The 24,823-nt window shown below is 47.0% G+C and overlaps 1 protein-coding gene across 2 annotated transcripts in view; it reads right to left on the bottom strand.

Annotated features, from left to right (window-relative positions):
• Window positions 1-24,823, bottom strand: part of grm8a (glutamate receptor, metabotropic 8a) — a 229,180-nt gene that overhangs the window by 37,148 nt on the left and 167,209 nt on the right. For both annotated transcript variants that reach the window (XM_066668098.1, XM_066668097.1), the window contains exon 7: window positions 16,889-17,089. In XM_066668098.1, the coding sequence (XP_066524195.1) occupies window positions 16,889-17,089 (201 nt within the window). The remainder of the gene's footprint in view (window positions 1-16,888; window positions 17,090-24,823) is intronic.

The raw sequence follows: 24,823 nt of genomic DNA, 5'->3' as shown, positions 1-24,823 counted from the left end.
AGAGAAGATGAGAGAAAAGGACAGAAAGAAGAGAAGAGAACAATAGAGAATTGGAGAGAAGAGAAGATGAGAGAAAAGGACAGAAAGAAGAGAAGAGAACAATAGAGAAGTGGAGAGAAGAGAAAATGAGAGAAGAGAAATAAAACCAGAGAAAAGGACAGAAAGAAGAGAAGAGAACAATAGAGAATTGGAGAGAAGAGAAGATGAGAGAAAAGGACAGAAAGAAGAGAAGAGAACAATAGAGAATTGGAGAGAAGAGAAGATGAGAGAAAAGGACAGAAAGAAGAGAAGAGAACAATAGAGAATTGGAGAGAAGAGAAGATGAGAGAAAAGGACAGAAAGAAGAGAAGAGAACAATAGAGAATTGGAGAGAAGAGAAGATGAGAGAAAAGGACAGAAAGAAGAGAAGAGAACAATAGAGAAGTGGAGAGAAGAGAAGACGAGAGAAAAGGACAGAAAGAAGAGAAAAGAACAATAGAGAAAATGAGAGAAGAGAAATAAATCCAGAGAAAAGGACAGAAAAAAGAGAAGAGAACAATATGAGAGAAGAGAAGACGAGAGAAAAGGACAGAAAGAAGAGAAGAGAAAAGGGAACAATAGAGAAGTGGAGATCCCTCTGTAGGGCAGGATGATTTCTGAGAGCACCAGTGAAAACCGCAGATAAACCAGGGTGAACTGGGGAAAGGGGTGCTCTGGCACCACCAAACGGTGGAGGATAAAGACGTGGACCTGGAACCACTGGAGCTCCTGACCTTGACGGAGGAGAGAACTGAGAATTCCTCACGGGTCCCACTCAGGTCAGTGGACGAGTGTCACGTTTAAAGGACTATGACTTAATACAGTCAGTTCAGTGTGATCGGTTTCCAGAGGCCCTGATAATGACCGTCCGCGTGCACACGAGGGATCAGAAACCAGCACGACTTCCAAACAGAAACCTTATCTCCTGGAAGCAGTCGGCAGAATCTGAGCGTTCTGGGGATGAGCCACGGGGTGTGCAGCATCTGCGGGTAGAGGGAGAGACACAGAGACACAGAGAGAAATAGGGAGACTGGTAACTGATATCCCACTCAAAGGCAGGGATGCGAGCCAAAAGACATAAAACACCCCAGCTCCTGCCAACAGCTCCTTCCCCTGGGTTTCCAAATACCACTTCACACGGCTCCAATTTGCGACAAAACTACAAAAGTCTGGAGTCTGCCGTTTGGTATTTCTGACAGACGGATGCAGAAACAACAGCGCAGCTGAATAAAAAAAGCACGCCGCTTTTAAACAAGTGCCAAAAATCCACACCGGGGAGTTGTGCGTCAGTGGCTGAGCACTAATGCAGCGCTGAGTAAAACTTCTCCCCAACCTTGTTACAACCCTGGAGATATCTTTACAGGCGACGAGCCGAGATTTACAACCTGGTCATCTTTAAATAATGATGCTTTAAAGTCATTTACACTCCAGGGCTGCGAAAAAGGCACAGAACACGGCTACAAACATGAACCAGGCACTTTCCTTTCAAATATACATGAGCAAACGCTAAGCCCCTGCAGTCGAGTGTCTGGGTTCCCTGCGTCTGTGTCTCCGTACCCTCCGGCCCGAGGAGGAACGCAAGGGCTTTTTAATGTTGTCATGACCCTGGTTTACAGCTGAGACTCCAGCTGCTCATTAGTCTCAATTCCCTGCCTCGTGTTTAAGAGGCCGATGTCTGATGGCTCTTAGTTACAATGCAGTTTTCCTCACAGTGGATGAAGGCCATGTTCCTTCAGGACCCTGGAAAGAGTGAACCCTGGATCTGTGGGTCCTCTCCGGTTGTGGGCCATCGCCGTTCTCATTCCACTGCAAGAAAACGGTGAAGCGAGCTCCTTTTGATTTATCATCCCTTGCTCTGAGATGAGGGAGAAGGAGGGGAATGAAAGAGAGAGGGCATCCTGGAGCAACATCGTTAGAGAATATAATGAGCTAGATACGGCAAGAGCTTGTAATCATATGTCAAGCAGCTAGCAGTCATCCTGTACACATCCTCTGTTCTTTTATTTAAGGAGGCATCAAGCTGGCACATATTCTGAGCCTCTCCACAAACAAAGACGAGTGAAGAAGAGAAGAGGGTAGCGGCACGTTTGAGGGTCGACTGTATTTGTTCTCATTGGTTCTCATCCAACCTGCTCAAGTGTGCAAGCCTTTCTCCTGAGTGGAGGAGACGGTGTAAACTCTCTCCAGGGTTTCCACTGGAGACCGGCACTACATCAGAGCTTACGCTACAATCGCTTTTTGTTATTAATCTGCAAGTACCAGGCTGTGCTCAGAAACATGTGTGGTGGCTAAAGTGGTGGCTCGTCAGTATCTCCAGCTTTATCGGCCGATTCCCTGATTCCAGCTGAATTCTAATGTATTATGTTTTAATCAAATATACATTTTATAAAGCTCTGAGTGTGTGTCCTCTCCATGCGCTGCTCTGCAGTCAGTTTGCTCTGGAAACCGCTCTAATGTGTTTACGAAGCCTTAGTGTCTGTAAATGGGTAAAAAAACAAAGTGTCGGGGTCCAGTGCTAGGCTTTCTCTCTCTCTGCTCACGGCAGACAAACGCTGAAAAGCACCAACCGAGATGAGGATGTTGCTCTATTCCTGCTCCATAGGGGGGTAACACTGACTTATTGTTGCTGTTACAGTTACATTACTTAAGGTGGAGCTGACTCTAAATTCAGGAGAGCGCTAACTGCATGAAAGTAAACACAGAGCGAAAGTGCTACAAAACTAAACAGCTCGAGTTACACATGAGTTTCTGTGGGAATTCAAACAGTGAATAAACACTTACAGACAATTTACACTTCAATCACGTACAAACAGTCATTTTTCTCCTCAAACACACCGTTCCACCTTAAAAGATGCTTAGCTTCAGAGTGTAAACAACCAGAGAACAGCAGTTCCCCACAATCGTAGATGTCCTCTTCAACACCACTGCTGTACCTTTACACAGTTTGTATATTTAGGAACAATAATGTACCTCTACCGTATCTATTTTTTCCTCACAGTGTATGTCATGCCTTTGCCCTGTTTCGTGTCTGTCCTGATCTATCCTTGTGTTTTCCTGTGTCTTCTAGTTGTTTGTCATAATCTCCTCAGCATATGGCTGTTGTGTTTTTGTTCTTGTCTCTTCCCATGTCTCGACCTTGTCTCTGCCTTTGCCCCGCCTCGTCTTAACATGCTCCCACCTGTGTCTCCTCTGTGGTGCTGCCCTCTCTTAATGTTCCCTTGTCTGTGGTCCTATGTATTTATACATCCTTGGTTTCAGTGTTCCTTTGTCTGGTGTTTGTGCATTTTTAACAAATCTTCACAATGCTTGAACTGTCAAACAACATGTTATGCATATTACAAAATAAAGCCATAAAGACGCCATGCGTTACTGAAATTTTACCACCAGGAAGTTTTGTTTTGGCACGATGCTAACCGCCGTTTTATACAAGCAATAATCATCTCAAGACTCTGCTATGCATCGTGCCAAAACAAACCTTCCCCGTGATAAAATCAAAGTAACCCAGGAACCCAAGTGGCTTATTGCTTTCACAAAACGGATACAATACAATAAAATAAACAAATGTTCAATTCATAAACATATTTATACATAAACAAACATTAAATAATCTCAATAAAGCATTCTTCCACCACACAGTGTAGTCCATTAACGGCGAGCACTGTTGCTAAGCAACATGAGAGTGAAACATAGCTACTCTACTGAACACAATATATTCACGTATATTCAGGGTTTTGTAGTTGAGTAAACATTCGTGTCCCCATTCTGAAGGGACTCTTACTCTAGAGAAGAATCTACAGGAAGTATAGGGCTAGACTTGGGCTGTGATTTTAGCCTTTAGCTCAAGAAACTGGCTGAGTAGCATTAGCTTAACCGAGCACTGTATTGTCTCTTGATTTCACACTGTTATTTGATAATTGAATAAAACAGTGACAGTGAGTAGTGTTTGTAATAATCATTCCTTCACCAAACTCTGGAAGCAAAGCAGTTTAACATGAAAAGTTAGACACTAAACAAACCACCCACTTAATGATTACTTCAAAACTTTCCATGTTTAATATGCTGCAAACTAGCTCACTGCCAAGGTTTAAAACAGTGGTGCATTAGTCTGAAATTCAGATGTTGATGTCGTAGGCGTGCGTATATCAGATTTTAGGACCGCAACTATCTGTTTTATGATATATATTTTACATTATGCTAATAAACATGGAAAAAAAGATGTTTGGTGTAGGTGCTATTCACATCCAGTGGTCAGCGGAAGAGGGTGAGAGCAAGTGGCTTTTCCTCCATCTTCCTCCACTGTCGCCAGGGCCTTTTTTATGTTTTTAATGATTTCCTTTGTCTTATTGTTGCTGCTTTTGCGACAATATCAGTTTGTTTTGATTTGATTTGACTTCCTGCCCTGTTTTTCAGACTGAGCAACACAGTTACAGTGAGATTTCCAAACTGTAAGTGACTGAACAGTCCTGCTTCGCCTCCTCCATCTGTCCCTCCACTCTCACGACTGTGGAAATGTAGAAGTGGGTGGGGGTCATCGGGCTGAATGTAATCGTGGTTGAGCCCGAGGCAATGCGACTCTCAAAGCTGGACGCCTGCCTTCATATCAGGCTGATTAACCCCCTTGTGGCACCCTTTCACAAGAGTTTGTGCACACACACACACATACACACACACACACACACAAATGGATGCTGTATGAGCTGTTGATTCACTTGTCCCACTTCAATACAAGACATTTATTCCAAATCACACTGAAGATATACATCACTCAGACATGCCACAAGATTACAGCCACTGCCACGAGAAGTGAGTAAAGGCCTGTTCACACCGAGACCGATTTTTATGGATGAAAAACACATCAATTTTGAAAACAGACAGTGTCTTTAACAGTTGCTATGGTATTGCAGGTGGTTGGTAAAAACTTCACACTGATTGTCTAGCAACACATTAGCAACCACCTGGAATGCCATAGCAACAGTTTAACAACAATAAAAAAAACAAAAACATGTGGGCTACCAGGGCGGCACGGTGGTGCAGCAGGTAGTGTCGCAGTCACCCAGCCCCAGGGGCCTGGAGGTTGTGGGTTCAATTCCTGCTTCGGGTGACTGTCTGTGAGGAGTGTGGTGTGTTCTCCCTGTGTCCGTGTGGGTTTCCTCCGGGTGCTCCGGTTTCCTCCCACAGTCCAAAAACACACATTGGTGTGTCTGTGTTGCCCTGTGAAGGACTGGCGCCCCCTCCAGGGTGTATCCCCGCCTTGTGCCCAATGATTCCAGGTTGGCTCTGGACCCACTGCAACCCTGAACTGGATAAGGGTTACAGACAATGAATGAATGTGGGCTACCATAACTACATCCTATCATCCCACCCGTAGTAACCACCTGGGATACCATGACAACAGCCTAGCAACACCTTAGCAACCACCTAGATCCTCCAGACTCCAGGCTTCATGGGGAACATTTATGATGTTTGTATTTGACAAAAATCTAGTTTCAGAAATAAGTTTTTAAACACTGCATTGCCATCATGCTTTTGTGATGTTTATCTCCATGTTCCGCAACTCTGCTTTGAAGACAAGTAAAAGTGACTGTGAACATTTCAGACTACAGATGAATTCACAGCCTCCCCTTTGTTTTCTCCTTCTGTCCATCTCTTGACACTGGTCTAAAAATAAGCAAGTGTGGAGTTACTGGACTGAGCATAATTGTGGCCGAGCTGTGATTAGCCCTCAGCATGAGGCAGTGCGACGCACAGAGCTGGACGCCTGCCTTTATATCAGTCTCATACCACAGGAAGATTACTATTATCCAGAGAATACACACAGACACACATTACACAACATAGTGCTGATGCTTATTTACTTATGATTTACACCCTGAAAGTCCTCCATACATCTCTGAATGGCTGAGATCCTCTAATCAAGCTCCTGATCATTCCAAGACACATTGGACCTGTGGAGCAGTGCTCCCCCTGATGTTATAATAACAACAACAATAATAACACATGATGTTGCACTTGGGATCAATAACCCAAAGATGCTTAAAATCAATAACACTGAGTACACACCACACGAACACGATACGAACAGAAACACTGGAGCAGTTCAGAGACAAGTCCAGGGGAAACAGGAATGGCTAACACAAGGCTAATCCACTGGACCACTGCACTGTATTTATTGTGGCATTGTGGAGGCAGAGTAGAGGCAGCAAACGTGGGCACTCTGTCAGCGTCAAGGCAGGTAACAGCTTTAAAGTGTGCTCCCCTCACAGTCACGCAGAACAGAGGGACATCAGCAGAAGCCAGGGAAGGACTACATCTCCTGCAAGGCCTGGGAATCCTTAGAAATCCCTAGGAAGAGCTTGAGGTGCTTTGGAAAAGACATAAATCCGAGGTCCTCTCCTGAGGATTCTCCTGAAATTTTCCTGGAGAAAAATCTGGTTCAGTCTGACCCAGATATCCAGCTAAATCTGTCCCTGTGGTCACTCTCTGTCCTCCTGACTGGACTCGGTCTCTCCCTCTCGCCTCCTCACTACAGAATCGATGATGGGACTGGATTAGATCAGCTTTTGGAGCCTCATCCAGATGGAGGCTGCACATTGGTGGAGGCGACTCTGTAATGTCCCGGAGAATGGAAAGTGCTTTAAGGGTTTAGGACTGTGCTGTAGAAGTGGAACCATCATTCATTCATTCATTCATTCATCCTGACTTACAAACACCTACGGCAACCTGAGCATCCCTGTCTGTGGAGTCAGAGCGAAAGCTCCTAGCGTAGGCCCAGGTTAGTCATTAGCTACTCAGCATCGCTGCCTGTTAATAAACAAAGTGCTTTAATGTGGTGTGTGTGTATTAGCCGGCGGATCGGGGAGTGGCGGCGCAGTGCTGAGTGCTAATGAGTTTCCTGATGCATCACCGAGAGCCACACCGACTCGGAGATTTAATTGTGCCGGTCTCAGACAGGTAATAGCATGAGCTTACTGCCAGCACCTTTACAGAGACAGTGCGCAGCCTACGGGCAGCTGCCGAACGCAGCCGTGATGATTATGAGGAAAAATAAAGCTTTAAATAAGCGTGTACCACATTCCACACCATATATATACGCTCGGAAATGACAAAACTGCCTGACACTACATCACGTCCAGCTACACTCACAGAAACATGTGGTAATGAGGTGATGAGGAAGCGCTTGCCATGTGCTATCAGCCCCAGCAACGACAGAGTGTCAGAGATCCACAGTCTGGGAGAATAAATTGAAGGAAAATAGTTCCCGAGGCTGTGGGACAATTACCAACAACAGGAGACACAGCACATTCCACACAGAGCGAGAGAGAGAGAGAGAGAGAGAGAGAGAGAGAGAGAGAGAGAGAGACAGAGAGATTCAGCAATTCCTGAATCAAAGCTCTCAGTGTGAGTGGACACCTGCTCGTCCAGCATTTCTCCTGAAACATGGGCATGAATCAGGACTGTGTTCCTCGTCAGTACAGTAACAGTAACAGCCTCTGTTCTTCTGGGAAGGCTTTAGAATAGATGCCAAAGAACATTTCTGTGAGGATTTGGTGGCATTCAACCATGTAAACCTCGGTGAGGTCGGGTCCTGGTGTTAAAGGATGAGTTCTGGATCAGAAACACCACTCCAACTCATCACAGAGGAACTGGAAGGAGCTTCACCGCTGCAGAGAATGAATGAATGAATTAATGAATCATTTAGTGATGGTTCAGCTCATCATACACAGATATAGGGTAAGGGTATGTGTATAAACGTAGTTCTCCCAGTGGCCAATAGCTTTTTTCACCCTAAATTCGGTCCTAGGCCTTGTTCCATTCAAATGTCTTAGGACTTCAGCCCTCTCCAGTTAAACAGCCCCCTTCGTTTCCACCGGTTTTGATGGGTACCAGTGATACATTATGAGAGGGTGGCGCTGCGGGGGTATGTTATCAGTGGGCATAACGGGTCATTTCCTGCTTTCCCATTTCAGAACAAAAAGCTCTGCAACCGCCTCTTTTTCTCTGGTCTTTACCCAGAATACCATCGAGGACAATATAAAACTCTGTAAATGACCCGTCCAGCTTCACTGTGCCATAACGCTTGATTTGAGGCTTCGAGCTCTTTCTGGAGCTTCTTTATCATGACTCATCCACGAACACCATCGCCATTCCTGTTAAAGAACCAACTACTATTGCTTCCAGCTGAGAACAATTATTATTATGTTTGTGGAAACACACTGAACTGTTCCAGTTTCTATTCATGAATGGGAACGGAACTAGTTCTACGCTGGTGGAAAAGGGCTACCAGGGAGCAGAACTTCATGGACACCAGATTAGTTCCCATTCCAGAAGCTTCTGTTCGGAGCAGATCAAACAGGTCCAGGGTAAAAGGCCTGTCCCTTCCTCGCCTGGATGCTCTCTGTGGACAGCTTCATTCTCATTCAGAGTGAGAATCGAACCTCCAGGCCTCACAGCGCTGGTGAATGAGAGACCTTGGAAATGACGAGTGGGAGAAAGCAGGAGTGAGATGCGCGAGAGCAGAGTGAATCGTGCTATTCAGCAGCATGCAGAGAAGTCTGTTCCCTTCACCCACAAACTCTCCCCCGCCTCAGCACTCACAGCTCCACCTGAGAGAGACGGGCACGTGGCCAGGACACTGGCATTAACCACAAATTCAGTTCACACACACACACACACACACACACACAGAGAGAGAGAGAGAGAGAGAGAGTCAAACACATTCAGCTCCTGTCCAGAAGCAGCATCTAACAAATACCTTTATTATACTTTACATTACACCCTCAATCATAACATTAAAGCCACCTTCCTGTCTTACTTTGTTACACCCCTCTCGCCTCAGGACCCCCACAGAGCAGGTGTGATGTGGTGGTGGATCATTCTCAGCGCTGCAGTGACACTGACGTGGTGGTGGTGTGTTAGTGTGTGTTGTGCTGGTGCGAGTGGATCAGACACAGCAGTGCTGCTGGAGTTTTTAAACCCCTCAGTGTCTGGACCGAGAACAGTCCACCGACCAAAAACATCCAGCCGACAGCGTCCTGTGTCACTGATGAAGGACTAGAGGACGAGCGACACACACTGTGCAGCGACAGATGAGCTACTGTCTCTGACTCTACATCTACAAGGTGGACCAACGAGGGAGGAGTGTCTCACAGAGTGGACAGAGAGTGGACACAGGGTTTAAAAACTCCAGCAGCACTGCTGTGTCTGATCCACAGCTGTGTGGAGGTCAGAAGGAATGAGAGAAGGAATTACATTCACAGACACTGCTGCACTTATTTCCAGCGCCGTAAACCCTTTCCCACCTCTCTCCGACTGATTTCCTCGGATCAGCCGAGGTTCTGTTTTCCGCAGGTGCAGGCACAGCTCGGTGGTGGAACCAGCTCTCTGATAATTTGGCTGAGTTTCTCTCCCACTTTTACCCAGTGGTTGTTTCTGTGGCCAGAAAGGCACATACCTGTTCCAGCGAGCGCAGTAGTGGCACCACAGTGCCCTCACAGAATTCACTGATGCAGTGGAAATGCAGAACCCACGCTGCTCCGAAATGGCGCTGGCACTGCCACCTCCCGATGCCCTCAGAGCAAACGCAAACACAACGGCTTCAAGCCCAGGCTTTGAGGTTTTACAGACTCTTTTCCCACTAAGTGGGTGTGTGCTTCAGTTTCAGACTGGTCTCAGTGAGCTCTTACATATCTCACTTCAAGACCCTTCCCAGGAGTTATACAATGTGTACAAAATATAGATCCTCACCTTAAATGTACCATAATCCTAACCTTATCCCGAAAACCCTAACCCTTATCCTTTAAACACTCAATCCTTAACTTATAAACATTACTCTAATCCTAACCCTACTCCTAAAACTCTAACTACCACTAAATACAAACCTAATTCCACCCTTTACCTCTAAAACCCTAATTATAACCCTAAAACCTAATGCTATACAGGCTCGTTACAGGCTCGTTACAGGCTCGTTTTTTAGTACTGTCTCTGTATTTATTCTTTCATTCCTTCCTTTCTTTGTCTGTAAGTGCTTATCCAATTCAGGGTCACGGTGGGAGAGGAACCAGTCCTTCACAGGGCAACACACACACACACACACACACACACACACACACTCACACACATTCACTTGCATACTCACACTTTTGAGTCGCCAATTCACCTGCCAACGTATGTTTTTGGATCATGGGAGGAAATCAGAGCACCCACACAGACACAGGGAGAACACACCACACTCCTCACAGACAGTCACCCGGAGGAAACCCACACAGACACAGAGAGAACACACCACACTCCTCACTGACAGTCACCCGGAGGAAACCCACGCAGATACAGAGAGAACACACCACACTCCTCACTGACAGTCACCCGGAGGAAACCCACACAGACACAGAGAGAACACACCACACTCCTCACTGACAGTCACCCGGAGGAAACCCATGCAGACACAGAGAGAACATGGTGAGAGCCTCTATTTTGTTGTGTACCCCTATATAGTTAATCTCTTTACTTCATAGATTCTATCTTATGGTGATTAGTTTTTCATGGAAGAGAGTCGTCATCGAAGCAAATCTCTCAAAAAGCACAATAAGAACAAACAGATGTGTGGATGCTTAATATCTGACAGAAATATTAAGTATTAAATATTAAATATCAGCCAGAAGCTGCATCTGTCTGGACTTTTCTCCGGAGGCTGTTCTCCATTCTCTATGAAGATGATAAGAATTTAAACACCTGTTGATTATGAACGGGTTCTTAGACAGATTCTTTTTTAAATCAACTCTCTGTGTATGAAACAGGAGGGTCTTAATCTTCGAGAAGCACCACTGCAAAACAAATCGGTCTAGCTTCTGAGTTCTTCCTCTCTGTATTGGCTTCTCTGTGTATCCCCTCCTCCTCCTCTGTTCTGTGCTTCAGCAGTGTGTGTCTCTCATTGTCTCTGACTGAATCTGCATTGCAGCAGCAGCAGTGATGTCTGAAACTCCGTCTCCTCCGAGGTAGAGTCATTGAGGAGCTCCCTCTATCAGCAGGAGTTTCCGAGTCGTGTCAATAGCGTCTTATTGGTCCGCGCTGGTCTGTGGGGGTCACTCAGCTGGAGGAGCTCCCACTGCTGAGAAAGGTTACACAATCCCGGTGGGAGAGAATGCCGTTCTGGCAGGAAGCGAGATCGTTAAAAGCCGCTGTTTGTCAGCGACTCTTTTCCCAAGCAGCCCCTGGGCTGAATTTGGAAGACGGAAAATCTGTGTTTTTCCCTCTCGCCTTCAAGACACAGGGCACTGAATTGATTTTCTGGAGAGGTGGATATGCAAAGCGACGGAGGCTATTGGACGTCTCTGTGTTCTCTAAGTTGAGTTTGATTGGAGTATAGATCTCAGGCTTTGTTTTCCCACCACTGCTAAGGGCAGATAAAGGTTCAGGCACGTCCGGACCTCCCTCACAGCCGGAGATGGGATGAATAATAACTAGGAGATTTAGGGCACACCCTGGAAGTTGTTTTCAGTCACGTGATTCCAGCGTGCAATATCCAGATGTTACGCAGGTGAAAAACAGAGGAAATTGAGATCTGAAGCCTGTAGAGTGCTGGTTTAGACAAAAATACACCAGAAATGTACAAACAGAAAAATCGCAGCATATGTTCGAGGCTACACGTAGTGTCTCAATCACAGCTCCAGGGTCCTGGAGGTTGTGGGTTTGGGTCCTGCTCCAGGTGACTGTCTGTGAGGAGTGTGGTGTGTCTGTGTGGGTTTCCTCTGGGTGACTGTCTGTGAGGAGTGTGGTGTGTTCTCCCTGTGTCTGCATGGGTTTCCTCCGGGTGACTGTCTGTGAGGAGTGTGGTGTGTTCTCTCTGTGTCTGCGTGGGTTTCTTCCGGGTGACTGTCTGTAAGGAGTGTGGTGTGTTCTCTCTGTGTCTGTGTGGGTTTCCTCTGGGTGACTGTCTGTGAGGAGTGTGGTGTGTCTGTGTGGGTTTCCTCCTGGTGACTGTCTGTGAGGAGTGTGGTGTGCTCTCCCTGTGTCTGCGTGGGTTTCCTCCGGGTGACTGTCTGTGAGGAGTGTGGTGTGCTCTCCCTGTGTCTGCGTGGGTTTCCTCTGGGTGACTGTCTGTGAGGAGTGTGGTGTGTCTGTGTGGGTTTCCTCCTGGTGACTGTCTGTGAGGAGTGTGGTGTGCTCTCCCTGTGTCTGCGTGGGTTTCCTCCGGGTGACTGTCTGTGAGGAGTGTGGTGTGCTCTCCCTGTGTCTGTGTGGGTTTCCTCCAGGGTGCTATGCTTTCTACCCACACTTTGAGTAATGTGTGACAATGTGGAACTATTTTACCTCACGGAAAGTTGGTGAAACTTAAAACTGGATAATTATCTGCGATAACAAACTGTGGTATAATCACAATAGTATACTCGAGGTTGGCACTGGCGCCGATGATTGATTTTCAGTCTGCAGCTTTGTGCTTATGACACAGCACCCCAGCGCCAACATCTCACATTACAGCACTCCCTCTCACCGTTAATTAATGTACCTTTACTGTAAAGTGTCACCCCTATGCTCTGAAATGAAGATTGTATCATAAAGTAATCTGAATTTCACACAGTCATGTGGTGTCACGTGCAAACAACTATTTACAATTAACATCCATTTCCCAGAGATTTCTGATAAGATCCAGCAGACTCAGAGCCCCGAGACATACACAGTTACAGCAGTGTGACGGAGATCAACAGTAAAAGTAGCGGAGATCGATGAGAACAGCACTGTCTCAGTGTTAACGTGTTCCTTCAAGAGACTCAGTTCAGCAAGGGTCCGCCGAGACCAGGAATACACAGCGTCTCTAAACAGCTTTCAAAGAAAAGTAAATACAGTTCAACGTAGAGTTCCTCCACAGATCCGCCTTAAAAAGCACCTTTGTGAAAGCGTTTATGTAAATCTGGTCCTCGTTAAGGATCCTGAAAAGATTCCCGAGGGACGTTCTGACGGAAAGAGTCAGCGTTTCCTCAGAGCTCCGGTTTACGCTTCTGTTCTGGGAACTCTGAGAAAGTTACTCTGTGAGTGGATAGGGGGCACTGCAGGTGGGGTCTACTCTCCTCGGGTCACCGTCTGTGAGGAGTGTGTGTTCTCCCTGTGTCTGTGTGGGTTTCCTCCGGGTGACTGTCTGTGAGGAGTGTGGTGTGTTCTCCCTGTGTCTGTGTGGGTTTCCTCCGGGTGACTGTCTGTGAGGAGTGTGGTGTGTTCTCCCTGTGTCTGTGTGGGTTTCCTCCGGGTGACTGTCTGTGAGGAGTGTGGTGTGTTCTCCCTGTGTCTGTGTGGGTTTCCTCCGGGTGACTGTCTGTGAGGAGTGTGGTGTGTTCTCCCTGTGTCTGCGTGGGTTTCCTCCGGGTGACTGTCTGTGAGGAGTGTGGTGTGTTCTCTCTGTGTCTGTGTGGGTTTCCTCCGGGTGACTGTCTGTGAGGAGTGTGGTGTGTCCTCTCTGTGTCTGTGTGGGTTTCCTCCGGGTGACTGTCTGTGAGGAGTGTGGTGTGTTCTCCCTGTGTCTGTGTGGGTTTCCTCCGGGTGACTGTCTGTGAGGAGTGTGGTGTGTCCTCTCTGTGTCTGCGTGGGTTTCCTTCAGGTGACTGTCCACAGTTGTGTGTGTGTAAATGACTAGATGAGTGTGTAAAACAGTTCCACAGGCGAGTGTGTGAGTGACTGTGTGTGTGTGTGTGTTCCTGCCAGCGATTGGGAGTAGACTCCAGACCCACCACGACCCTGATCAGGAAGAAGTGCTTACAGAAGACAGATGAATGGATGAATGTGTGATTGGGAACAGTCTTGTTTTAAAAACAAGTGTGAAACACCACACTGTGTTTAACGAGAAAGGATGAGACTCCAAGTCGGAGCTGTGTCAGGTCACGTTCAGAGGAGCGCAGAGATGCATCTGACACCGCTCTTGTCTTTCACGCGTGTTCCGCGTGTGCTTCCTGTTTCAGACAATGACAACCGTGGGTTGTGATTTGCTGGAGCAGGCGTCACAGACGGCGCTGCCCTGTAGAGAGTGAATTAATGAGCTTTCAAGGGGCTCATCCCTCCATCGCTCCGTCCCTCCATCCCTCGCCACGCTTCTTCAACGCAATCACTCAACTGCAGTTACGCTGGTGACAACCTGGAGACTAAACCCATGCAGCTACAGCCCAGCAGACACAGGCAGGCAGAAGTAGACGAGCAAGAAGAGAACGGAAAAACCAATGTTTAAACAGAACATCAGGAAGAAAAAAACAAACAGGAATTATTCAGAGCCGCTACGACCCGGAGAGACGTGAGACGCAGAACTAAAAACCCAGCACACAGCATTTCCCGAGTTGCCTCATAAGTTAGAGAGGCTTCCTAATGGGACGCAGCTTTGGGGCAGCACAGCGGAGTATATCAGGTCATTACGGAGAAATATGACCACCACGGTCGCACTTACCCTGGGATTATTTCACCAGGGGTCTGATCTATGTGCACAGGAACATCAAGCTTCAGATAAAGAAATGCAGACAGTGCAGAGAGGGCTGCTCCTATAGTAAAAGAGGAAGGTGATTACATTCATTCATTAATTCATTCATTATCTGTAACCCTTATCCAGTTCAGGGCGGCGGTGGGTCCGGAGCCTACCCAGAATCACTGGGCACAAGACAGGAACACACCCTGGAGGGGCGCCAGTCCTTCACAGGGTGACACACACTCATACATACACTCACACACACACACACACCTACGGACATTTTGTGTCTCCAATCTACCTACCAACGTGTGTTTTTGGAGCGTGGAAGGAAACCGGAGCACCCGGAGGAAACCCACACAGACACAGGGAGAACACACCACACTGCTCACAGACAGTCACCCGAAGGAAACCCACGCAGACACAGGGAGAACACACCACACTCCTCACAGACAGTCACCCGGAGGAAAACCATGCAGACACAGAGAGAACACATTATTATTTGAGAGTATTTTATTTCTTTTTAATTTTTTTTTTGTTAAACTTAAATAGTGCCTTTCTAGAGACCCAAGGACGCGTTTACAGTCAACACTTGCTCAGAACACCATTCAATTCAACAATCAATCCACACACACACACACACTGGCGAGAAGTGGCAGCCAAATGCGTGCAGCGTACTCTCAACCAGGAACGACTGTCCACCTGGAGGACTGTATCGGGCACTAGGGTTTCTCCCTGGACACAGTGACCATCCATATCTGGGCACACACACACATTCACTCACACACCAGCGCAGTTATCAGAGAGAAGCCAGTTCACCACATGTGTTTGGACCATGAGAGAATGGTGAAACCCCAGAGGAAACCCACACAGACACAGAGAGAACATGGAAACTCCACCCAGATGGGAGTTGGACCCAAGATCCCAGCGCTGAGAGGTGAATGTGTTCAGCACAATCCACTGAGGCCCCGCCAAAGTCGTCCAGTGCCTAGTGTCAGAGGTTAATAAATACTTCACTGTGTTAAATGAAGTGTGCTGTAGATTTAACAAATCCATACGATCAGGAGAAACATCTGGAAACACACTGTTCTTCACTCGCTCACAACACAGCGTCTGCTTTTAGAACAAACATCCTTTTACTGTGTTTGTGTTTCTGTGTTTATTGGGATTCTATATGATTTTATACAAACACCACACTTACTGAGTAAATATATTATTTTAAATTATAATAATCTTAACTTGAGCGATCAGGAGATGGGGTCTCCTGTGTCCACGGTGGGTCTGCGCTGGTCTAGGGTCTGTTTGACAGGAATCACTGTAGAAGGAACGGTGTTCCGTAACTGGGTGATTCTGAGTTCCCTCGGAAGACAGAGGTCTTGCTCAAATCAACCTGAAGTGCTGTAGTCACTAGACGTCTCGAAAAATTAAAAAGATAAACGCGATTAACCCACTGGGGTCTAATGAGGCTTTCTCAATGTTTAAACATCTTAAATTCACATTTACACGCAGTTCATCGCCGTATGTTTCATAATAACAGACTGTTCAGAGCCTGAAACATACGGCAATGAACTGCGTGTAAATGTGACAGACCCCAGTGGGTTAATACCATCATCTCTCACTGTAGACAGAGGAGCACCGTTCCCTAACAGAGCGGCACACACTGGACATTTAGGAACGTCATTCCCTTCGTTTCCCTCAGATTCACTCACACACTGGGGGGCCGCAGCCGAGAGCAATAACGAGAAAACATGGCCGACACTCAAGCCGTAATGTTTTCATTGCCTTTTAAAAGTTTGATACGCACAGACCCCGCAGGTCTTTTATGAGCCGATGAGAGGGACGATGGAGCGAAGGACACCTCAGCTGTAAAAACGTTTGACGTCAGGTCCTACGTCCTCGCTTCTCTTCCCTGCATCCTCTGCATGGCTAGAGATCTGTGGTAGCACTTAGTGTCTGCAGTAATCTGCTCTTTGGGCTGTAAAGACATCTGTCTACGTTTGCAGTTAGTCTCTCTCTGGGTAAAAGGCGGGGCTGAGGCAGAGCCAATCCCATTTCATTTTTCCCTTTTTAGCCGTTTACGCTCTGTTCTCTTTCTTCTCCGTTTTTACTCAGTGCTCTTATTTCTCCGCGCTTGTTGTGTCTGTTTTGCTGAGTTTAACCTCGTCTTTGTGCTCTCACATAAACACGGGTCCAGCACCGTGATTGGTCAGACTCAGACTCAGGGGCGGGGCCATTCTAAAGTCTTTGAACTTGACGTCAGAAGCGGAGCAGAGTCAGAATGGCTCGTTTATCCTGTGTTTTCTGACTTAGAGCACACAGGGGTCTTGTTTTACAGTGTGTGTGTTGGTGGACTCCAGATCATCACATTAGTGTAGTGGCTCTGCACACCTAGAGAAGAGAAGCCTCAGCAGTAAGCTCTAAAACTCGAGCGCTCACCGTTAAACTTGACCTTGCGGATGTACTCCAGCAGCTCCTTGCCGTTGATGTTGCTCATGCGGGCGCAGAGGCCGGGGAAACCGAAGCACAGGTCGCGGTGCATGCTGTGCAGAGCGTGGGCCATGGCGTATACGGCATCCATCACAAACTGTACCTTCCCCTCCTGCTCGTAACTGGAGTCCCGGCCCACCTTCTCCAGCCCTGGACACACACAAAAACACACACAAATACATTTTAAACACCACCTTCCACTTTAATCTGTTCCTACGGGAGAAGGATACTCAGGTGTCTTCCCCACACTCAGATACGCAGTAACTCCCAGTGACGAAGAGCCCTTTAATATGATGCCCGCGTCCACTCAATAATTAGCTTAATGGGTAAATCAGAGCACAGAGGAGGTGAGTGCTCGAGTTCATCAGTAAACTTTCACACTACTTAAACCCATCCGCCTGTTTTTCCCGTTCAGAAATCAATAATGGAACAAGTGTGGTCCTCTCCGGCTCCCACAGGACACACAGAGATTAAAGGGAATGGCTATGATTGAAGGGAACTGCAGTTTTTTAACACTTTTAATGTGAAACAGTGAGTTTGATGGAAAAGAAATGAGTCTTGTTTGTACGTGATTGAAGTGTAAATTGTCTGTAAGTGTTTATTCACTGTTTGAATTCCCACAGAAACTCGTGTGTAACTCGAGCTGTTTAGTTTTGTAGCACTTTCCCTCTGTGTTTACTTTCATGCAGTTAGCGCTCTCCTGAATTTAGAGTCAGTTCCACCTTAAGTAATGTAACTGTAACAGCAGAAATAAGTCAGTGTTACCCCCCTATGGAGCAGGAATAGAGCAACATCCTCATCTCGGTTGGTGCTTTTCAGCGTTTGGAGTCTCTCCGTTGTCTAAGTTAAAGACACTTTCTTTGTTTTTTTAGCCTTTTTACAGAAACTGGGGCTTCGTAAACACATTAGACCAGTTCTGAAGATGCAAAGTGAGCTAGGAAATGGTGAGAAAACATCTACTGAATTTTATAAAAAGTGTTTTTTGATTACAATCTTGAATGGCATTTTATTACATCAGTGGAGGGTTTTAGAATTAGAATTAGAGCAGATACAGAGGTTCAGGGAAATATACTGAGGCCTGAATATCTCTGTATTTCTGTGGTGAGCCAAACAACTGCCGTCCAATCTGACCTTACACTGAGGAAATATTATCCAGTTGTTGTTTTGCTCCGAATGGAAGATGGGTTTCCCTTTGAGTCTTGAGCTATGTCCCAACTGTGCACTTAATACTAATTCTAACGAGTGTTTGAGTGAGTAGTGTGTAGTGTAGTTACAATTGTCAAAGATGAGTTCAGGAGGTCCTTGGGTTACGTCAGTCTTGAGTTACAATGTTTCGTGGTTACGACACATCTCCCATTTACTGTATAAAGCCTTGTTTGGACTTAAGTGGTTTTGCATCGTAAACATAGTAACGTGAACTTCATGTGTGCGGCGCGGCGAAAGAATACACGGTTATGGCTCGGGACCGAGGACTGTAGGTGTGAGGATAGGATCAGTGCTTACAGTATGTTATTTACGTACAGTATGTACGTATGTTCCGACTTACACGGAAAATCAGTTTACGACACGACGTAGGAACGGATCAACGTCGTAAGTCGAGGACCCCCTGTGTACAAAAAAATCCATAGTGCACACTTAGAACCAGTGGACTTTGAGTAACATAACGATGGAAAATGTTGTCCCACAACCAACGGGGCACGGTAACGGGGGCGCTCCCTACATAGTGCACTTCACAGATTATGAGAATAATACTGTTACACTCAGACACTGCTCTAAATGTTCGACGGAGGGATGTCAAACTTATATCAAATATAAACGGTTAAGGAATATAACCCACAGAAACTGTTATTTATGACCTACACTGTGCACTATGTGGTGTGGTGTGGAGGGAGATATTGGACTTTTAGTTTTCACAGCTGCTTTTGTGATGTTTGCTGTGAAAGCAACTGTTCTTCACGTCCTCTAAGTCAGGAACAAATGAACATATTGCGTTAATAGTGTGTGTACCAGCCACAAATCTAGTATGTTAAATGTTAGTACACAGTAGTAGTGTGTAGTAAATTACTGGGATGCTGCCTTGGCTTCTCTCAGTGGTTCTTCCTCTTGTTCTGAAAGAGTGTTTCCTGCCACTTTCACCTTAATATCTCCTGGGGCTCAGACCTGGAATTTTTAAAAATGTTTTGTGGAAACACCAGCTGAAAAATAAATTCTATAAGAAAAAAAGAGTAGAATTAAACCCACAACGCTCTGACACACAACGCCACCCCCCTCTCCACATGTCATACCCGTGAGTTATTCAGCTCCACCATCGGCCACCTTTCCAACAGCGTGCTTTTCCTTTTTCTTTATGAGCACAGAGATACACATGTATTCAGTCCTTTCAGCCTGTTTTTTTTCCCCCCACCGCAACCTTTGAGGCAACAAAGGATAAATAAAAACATGGTCGGGGCAAGGTGAATTAACAAGAGCTGCGAGCCCTCAATCAATACCGGTGTCAGTGAGGAATTAATAGGCTCCTGTAAATGAAATTCAATCCACTTTTATAGCGCCTCTCTCTCTCTTTCTCTCGTGCACACAGTGAAAATGATGCATTTGCTCCCTCTGAAAAAGAGAGACTGATTACCCCGCCTTCTCCCCTGGTGATGAATAAGACCCAGGCTGAGACTGGAAAGGGGGTGAAGGGGAGGTGGGGGTTCAGCACGGTGAAGCAAAAGAAGGGCAACATGCTCTGCAGCCACACACACTCCACACTCCAGCGGCTCCACTCAGAAACTCATCGCCTTTCTCCACCACGCCAGGTTCCACAGCCCTTCTGCAGCAGCAGAGCTCCAGCTTTCCACCAGCGTTTCTGCTATTGTTGGAGCTGTACTCTGGTACGGCTTTGTGGCAGCACTTGGGTTTTTCAGGCGCAGTGTGTGTTTAAGTGACAGGCAAAACAGCATGTGGTCAAACAAGTGCAGTCACTGTGGGGATGTGTGTTTATGGCGAACCTTGGTTTCTTTCCCAAAGTGTACAGCGAGCCAAAGCTGGAGCAGAGCAACCAAGAAAGCCGTTCAGTGATCTGCATATCTGCAGCACTTTGGCAGTTCCATCCTCTGTGTGTGTGTGTGTGTGTGTGTGTGTCAGCCACATGCTTTGTATTCCCAGCGAGTCTTTTAAACAAACCAAGCATCTAAACCTGTGATCCGTCAGGGGCCTTTGTCAACAGGCTCAGGTCCCAGCCAGCCGTATAATGACCCCCGCAGGTGGCTGATTGGATTTATCTGGCGTAAGCCCTCAAAACTGAGAACACAAGTGGCTAACCAAGCATGGAGACCCGCTAGGACGTTCGGACGAATCCACAGCCGCCTGAAATTAACATGTTCGTGGCGGCAAGGATGAAAAACAAAGCCTCTGTGTGTGCGTTTGTGAAATTGCTTTGCGTGTTACATTATTTCTTTGGCTCCCCGTGTCTCCTCCTCATGTGTCCTCCACCGTGCTGTGATGCGCAGAACTGAGCGAGAGATGTGAATGATTCTATTCTCACCGTCTCTGAACGCTCGGAGCTGCAGTGTGTCCCCACAGACAGGAACACCACAGTCTCCGTCATCTCTCACCGCTCCTCCGGGGAGGTGTTGCCTAAACGCAGTTGTGTAATGGAATCTGTAAATCTGAAACTGTTATTGTGTGGCACTCCTTTCAAAGCTGCTCGAGGAGAACATGCTTCTTTAGCACGTCAGTATTCACAATAGATTACGTTCCCTCTTTCTGTTGCGCGGTGATGGGATCAGATTGAATCACGCTGGAGAACGCAGGAACATCCGACTCCTGACAAACAGGTCGAGAAATGATTCAGCTCTGAACTGGATTTACATCAACAAGCAGAGAAACAGAGTCACGTGCACTAATTAATCACCTCCTGAACATACAGGAGCATGCTGCATACTTTGTTAACCTCATTTCCCCCTGTTCCTCAGCGCTCAGGACCCCCACAGAGCAGGTGTGATGTGGTGGTGGATCATTCTCAGCGCTGCAGTGACACTGACGTGGTGGTGGTGTGTGTTGTTCAAGTGGATCAGACACAGCAGTGATGCTGCCCACTCTGTTACGCCGGGATGTTTCAGTCTTTCAGGACGTCCCCTGTGTCAGATTAGAGCTATAAACTGGTGCCGTGTCTCGGTCGGTGACTGGGGACACTACAGGTTTGACACGGACCGCTCTTCCTCCGCCTCGTTGTGTGAGGTCAGAGGTCGTCAGGAGGCGGAGCTATAAACTGTGGATCACGGCGACAGAAGCACTGTGTGAGACGCTGGAGGTTTTGTTCTGAAAATAAGAAGAAGTAAAAGCGATAGCGGGCGGTTCCTGGGTGTCACGGAGAGGACGGTGTGGACCGTCTCCTACAAAGAGAACCTGAGGGAGTGTGTTACACGTCCAGAGCGTGTTCTCAGTTCGGTTGTTCCACTGACAGCTGCAGCAGAGCCTCCCTCCCTCTCTCTCTTCTCCGTGTTTACAGATGTGCTCCGGACAGAGCTCTGTCTCCTATTGGTCATCGTCAGGAACACGGCGTAGGAAACGTCAGACTGGGCCAAAAGATCCGAACAACTCTAACACGCTCCGCTTTTCCTCAAGGAGTCGTGGGGCGTCACACATCGCTGTTCCTTGATTGTGTCTCACTCCACGACCGCTCCTCGTCCGCGATGATTAGGTTGAGTTATGCCAATATCGTTTCAAAATCAGGTTCATTTGATGTAGTGTGATTCCGGCATTAGACACTCCTCCCTCCACCTTGTAGATGTAAAGTCAGAGACAGTAGCTCATCTGTCGCTGAACAATGTATTAATGCTCTATATTCCCAATCTCTAAGATCCCCATTTTTAAATCATCTAAACGCAAACTCACATGACACCATATTATCCCCAAGAACAGAACAAACCCATCACAGTCTTCTGCACTTCCTCTATCTGTTCATATGTTATACATTCACATTTATGTGTCACAACGGATCATTTCCTGCATCTTACTAGATGTGTTACTGAAAATCCACAGGCCAAACTGATAGCACTAGACCAGCTGGTACCTCCTCCAGGTCTACAGCTTTAGACCCAACTCTCCAAATAAAAGATTACGCTTTCATTAAACCATTTCTCCGAGAGTTAAATCCAATAAATAAACTGAAACTGTGCAGTAACCTGGACTAAGGATTAAGAACTTTAGAAGACATGTGAACTTATTTTCACTTAGAAAACCAACAGAACCTATTGATAAAACGTGTCCAAGCGTTCGCCTATGACTGAGAACCAGAGCCACGGAGAGTACGCTACACCATAAATCAACAAGCTCTGTGTTGGCTGCGACGCTCATTACTTTCTCCGCCGAGCAGCAGAGAGAGGGAGGAAGCCCTCCGCCGTGGCAGCGTGAGTGCAGAGACAGAAATAACTGTGGTGAGTAACTAATGATAAACTTGATCCTGTTGTTCTGAACATCTGCTCGGCTCTTTCTCAGGCAGGAGATTCATCAAACAGAGCCCTAACTACAGCTCACACACATCAGACAGCGCTCCCATCCTCGGTTCCGCAGACAAACCCTCCTTCCCCAGACTGCAGCGTCGTCAGCGGGGCATCTCCTCCACTGATTCAGACAGACACAGCACTTTCATCTGAGCTACGCTGAGGAAAATGGTAAAGAGTCTTTTTTTAGTGAAAACAGCAGCGTAGGGATTATTTCACATCCTCAGATCAAAGGTGGGGGGATTATGAGATTATTCGACTTATTTAGAGACAGTTTTACATGTTTTAAGTCATTTTATCCAGCGTCTATTTCCATTAGTGCAGCGAATCCCAAAGTAGGGAGTGCACCCCCTAGGGAGGCTGCGGGAGGCTATTGCAGTGGGGGCACAGGAAGACAAGTGAATGAGGTACACAGTTCATGTAATATTTCCTTTGTGAAGGTGATTTGTACATTTATTTTGTTTTGGTCAACAAGAATTTAAAACTTTAAAATAAATTCCAGGGGCGGCGCTGTGGTGCAGCAGGTAGAGTCTCTGACACAGCTCCAGGGACCTGGAGGTTGAGGGTTCGAGTCCCGCTCCAGGTGACTGTCTGTGAGGAGTGTGGTGTGTTCTCTCTGTGTCTGTGTGGGTTTCCTCCGGGTTACTGTCTGTGAGGAGTGTGGTGTGTTCTCTCTGTGTCTGTGTGGGTTTCCTCCGTTTGACTGTCTGTGAGGAGTGTGGTGTGTTCTCTCTGTGTCTGCGTGGGTTTCCTCCGTTTGACTGTCTGTGAGGAGTGTGGTGTGTTCTCTCTGTGTCTGTGTGGGTTTTCTCTGGGTGACTGTCTGTGAGGAGTGTGGTGTGTTCTCTCTGTGTCTGCGTGGGTTTCCTCCGGGTGACTGTCTGTGAGGAGTGTGGTGTGTTCTCTCTGTGTCTGCGTGGATTTCCTCCGGGTGACTGTCTGTGAGGAGTGTGGTGTGTTCTCCCTGTGTCTGTGTGGGTTTCCTCCGTTTGACTGTCTGTGAGGAGTGTGGTGTGTTCTCTCTGTGTGTGCGTGGGTTTCCTCCGGGTGACTGTCTGTGAGGAGTGTGGTGTGTTCTCTCTGTGTCTGCGTGGGTTTCCTCTGGGTGACTGTCTGTGAGGAGTGTGGTGTGTTCTCCCTGTGTCTGTGTGGGTTTCGTCTGGGTGCTCCGGTTTCCTCCCACGCTCCAAAAACACAAGGTGGATTGAAGACTCAAAAGTGTCCGTAGGTGTGAGTGAATGTGTGTGTGTCACCCTGTGAAGGACTGGCGCCCCCTCCAGGGTGTGTTCCTGCCTTGCGCCCAATGATTCCGGGTAGGCTCCAGACCCACCTCAACTATAAACTGGATAAGGGCTACAGACAATGAATGAATGAATTAATTAATAAATTCCAGTGGAGTCTGGAAGCAAAAGCCATGTACATATGTATCAGAGGGGGGTGCTACAATTCCCATCTAAAAAAGAAACACTGTGGGAACCACTGCGATAGTCAATATTTCACCTCACTTTAAGAATCAGTCATGAAAGGTCCCAAAGGTCTGCTTGGGTCCCCCTCACTTTCAGCTTGAAAAGTTGAAAGATGGGAACATGTTGTGTAGGGACAGACAGTCCAAACTGGAGCAGGGAGGCCTTGCCCTTAAGCGAGGGAACACCTCACACCCTTCAGGACCTGAACACTCAGTCCCGTCAATTGCGATATTTCCTAATATCAGTTAATTTGAAGTAAACTGGCTCTGAATGAAAGCGTTACGTTTTTGGAAATATGCTGGTGCATCATGGGAAATGTAGTTCCTATAGTAAATTTGCTCTGTATCTTTCATAATTCTGCTCAGCATTCTTAGATCTTTTTCTTTTTTTTTCCACAAGTGAACATTTGCTTCCTCTGGGAACTGGGGCCCAACTGCTGCCCTCGCAACACTGATCAGCTCAAAGCTCTGGAGGAGAACACACACTTCCCAGATCTGTCACATCAGCCCACACACACCTAACTCCATGAGCAGAGAGATAGTGGAGAGGGAGGACCATCCCACTCACCCAGACACAGTGAGATCAGTGGAGTTATGTAGGTTTCAGACGGCTGGGGCATCACTAGGGTCCGAACCAGTGAAATATGATGTGTTGCTAGAGCCAACATTTCTCTCACTGTGTTTCCAAATGTTGTTAATACACTTTCTGCTTCTCTTTGACCTTGGAGACTTTTGTAAAAACCTTGCTCTGATCTCTGCAGGTGCTCAACTGCCAAGCAATAAACTCCAGACAGGCTTCGTAACTGAACCTGCTGCTACAACTAACTCTGAACACCCCAGTCCTTCAGTGCTACCTTCCCACTGGACGCCGATGGGAGTTACGACTTCTGTGGTTAGTGTTGGTCCACATTTCACCGAACTGCCCTCATGACT

Source organism: Hoplias malabaricus, chromosome 4 (assembly GCF_029633855.1).
Source record: "Hoplias malabaricus isolate fHopMal1 chromosome 4, fHopMal1.hap1, whole genome shotgun sequence".
Taxonomy (NCBI): Eukaryota; Metazoa; Chordata; class Actinopteri; order Characiformes; family Erythrinidae; genus Hoplias; species Hoplias malabaricus.
This window is presented reverse-complemented; position numbering and strand designations above follow the sequence as displayed.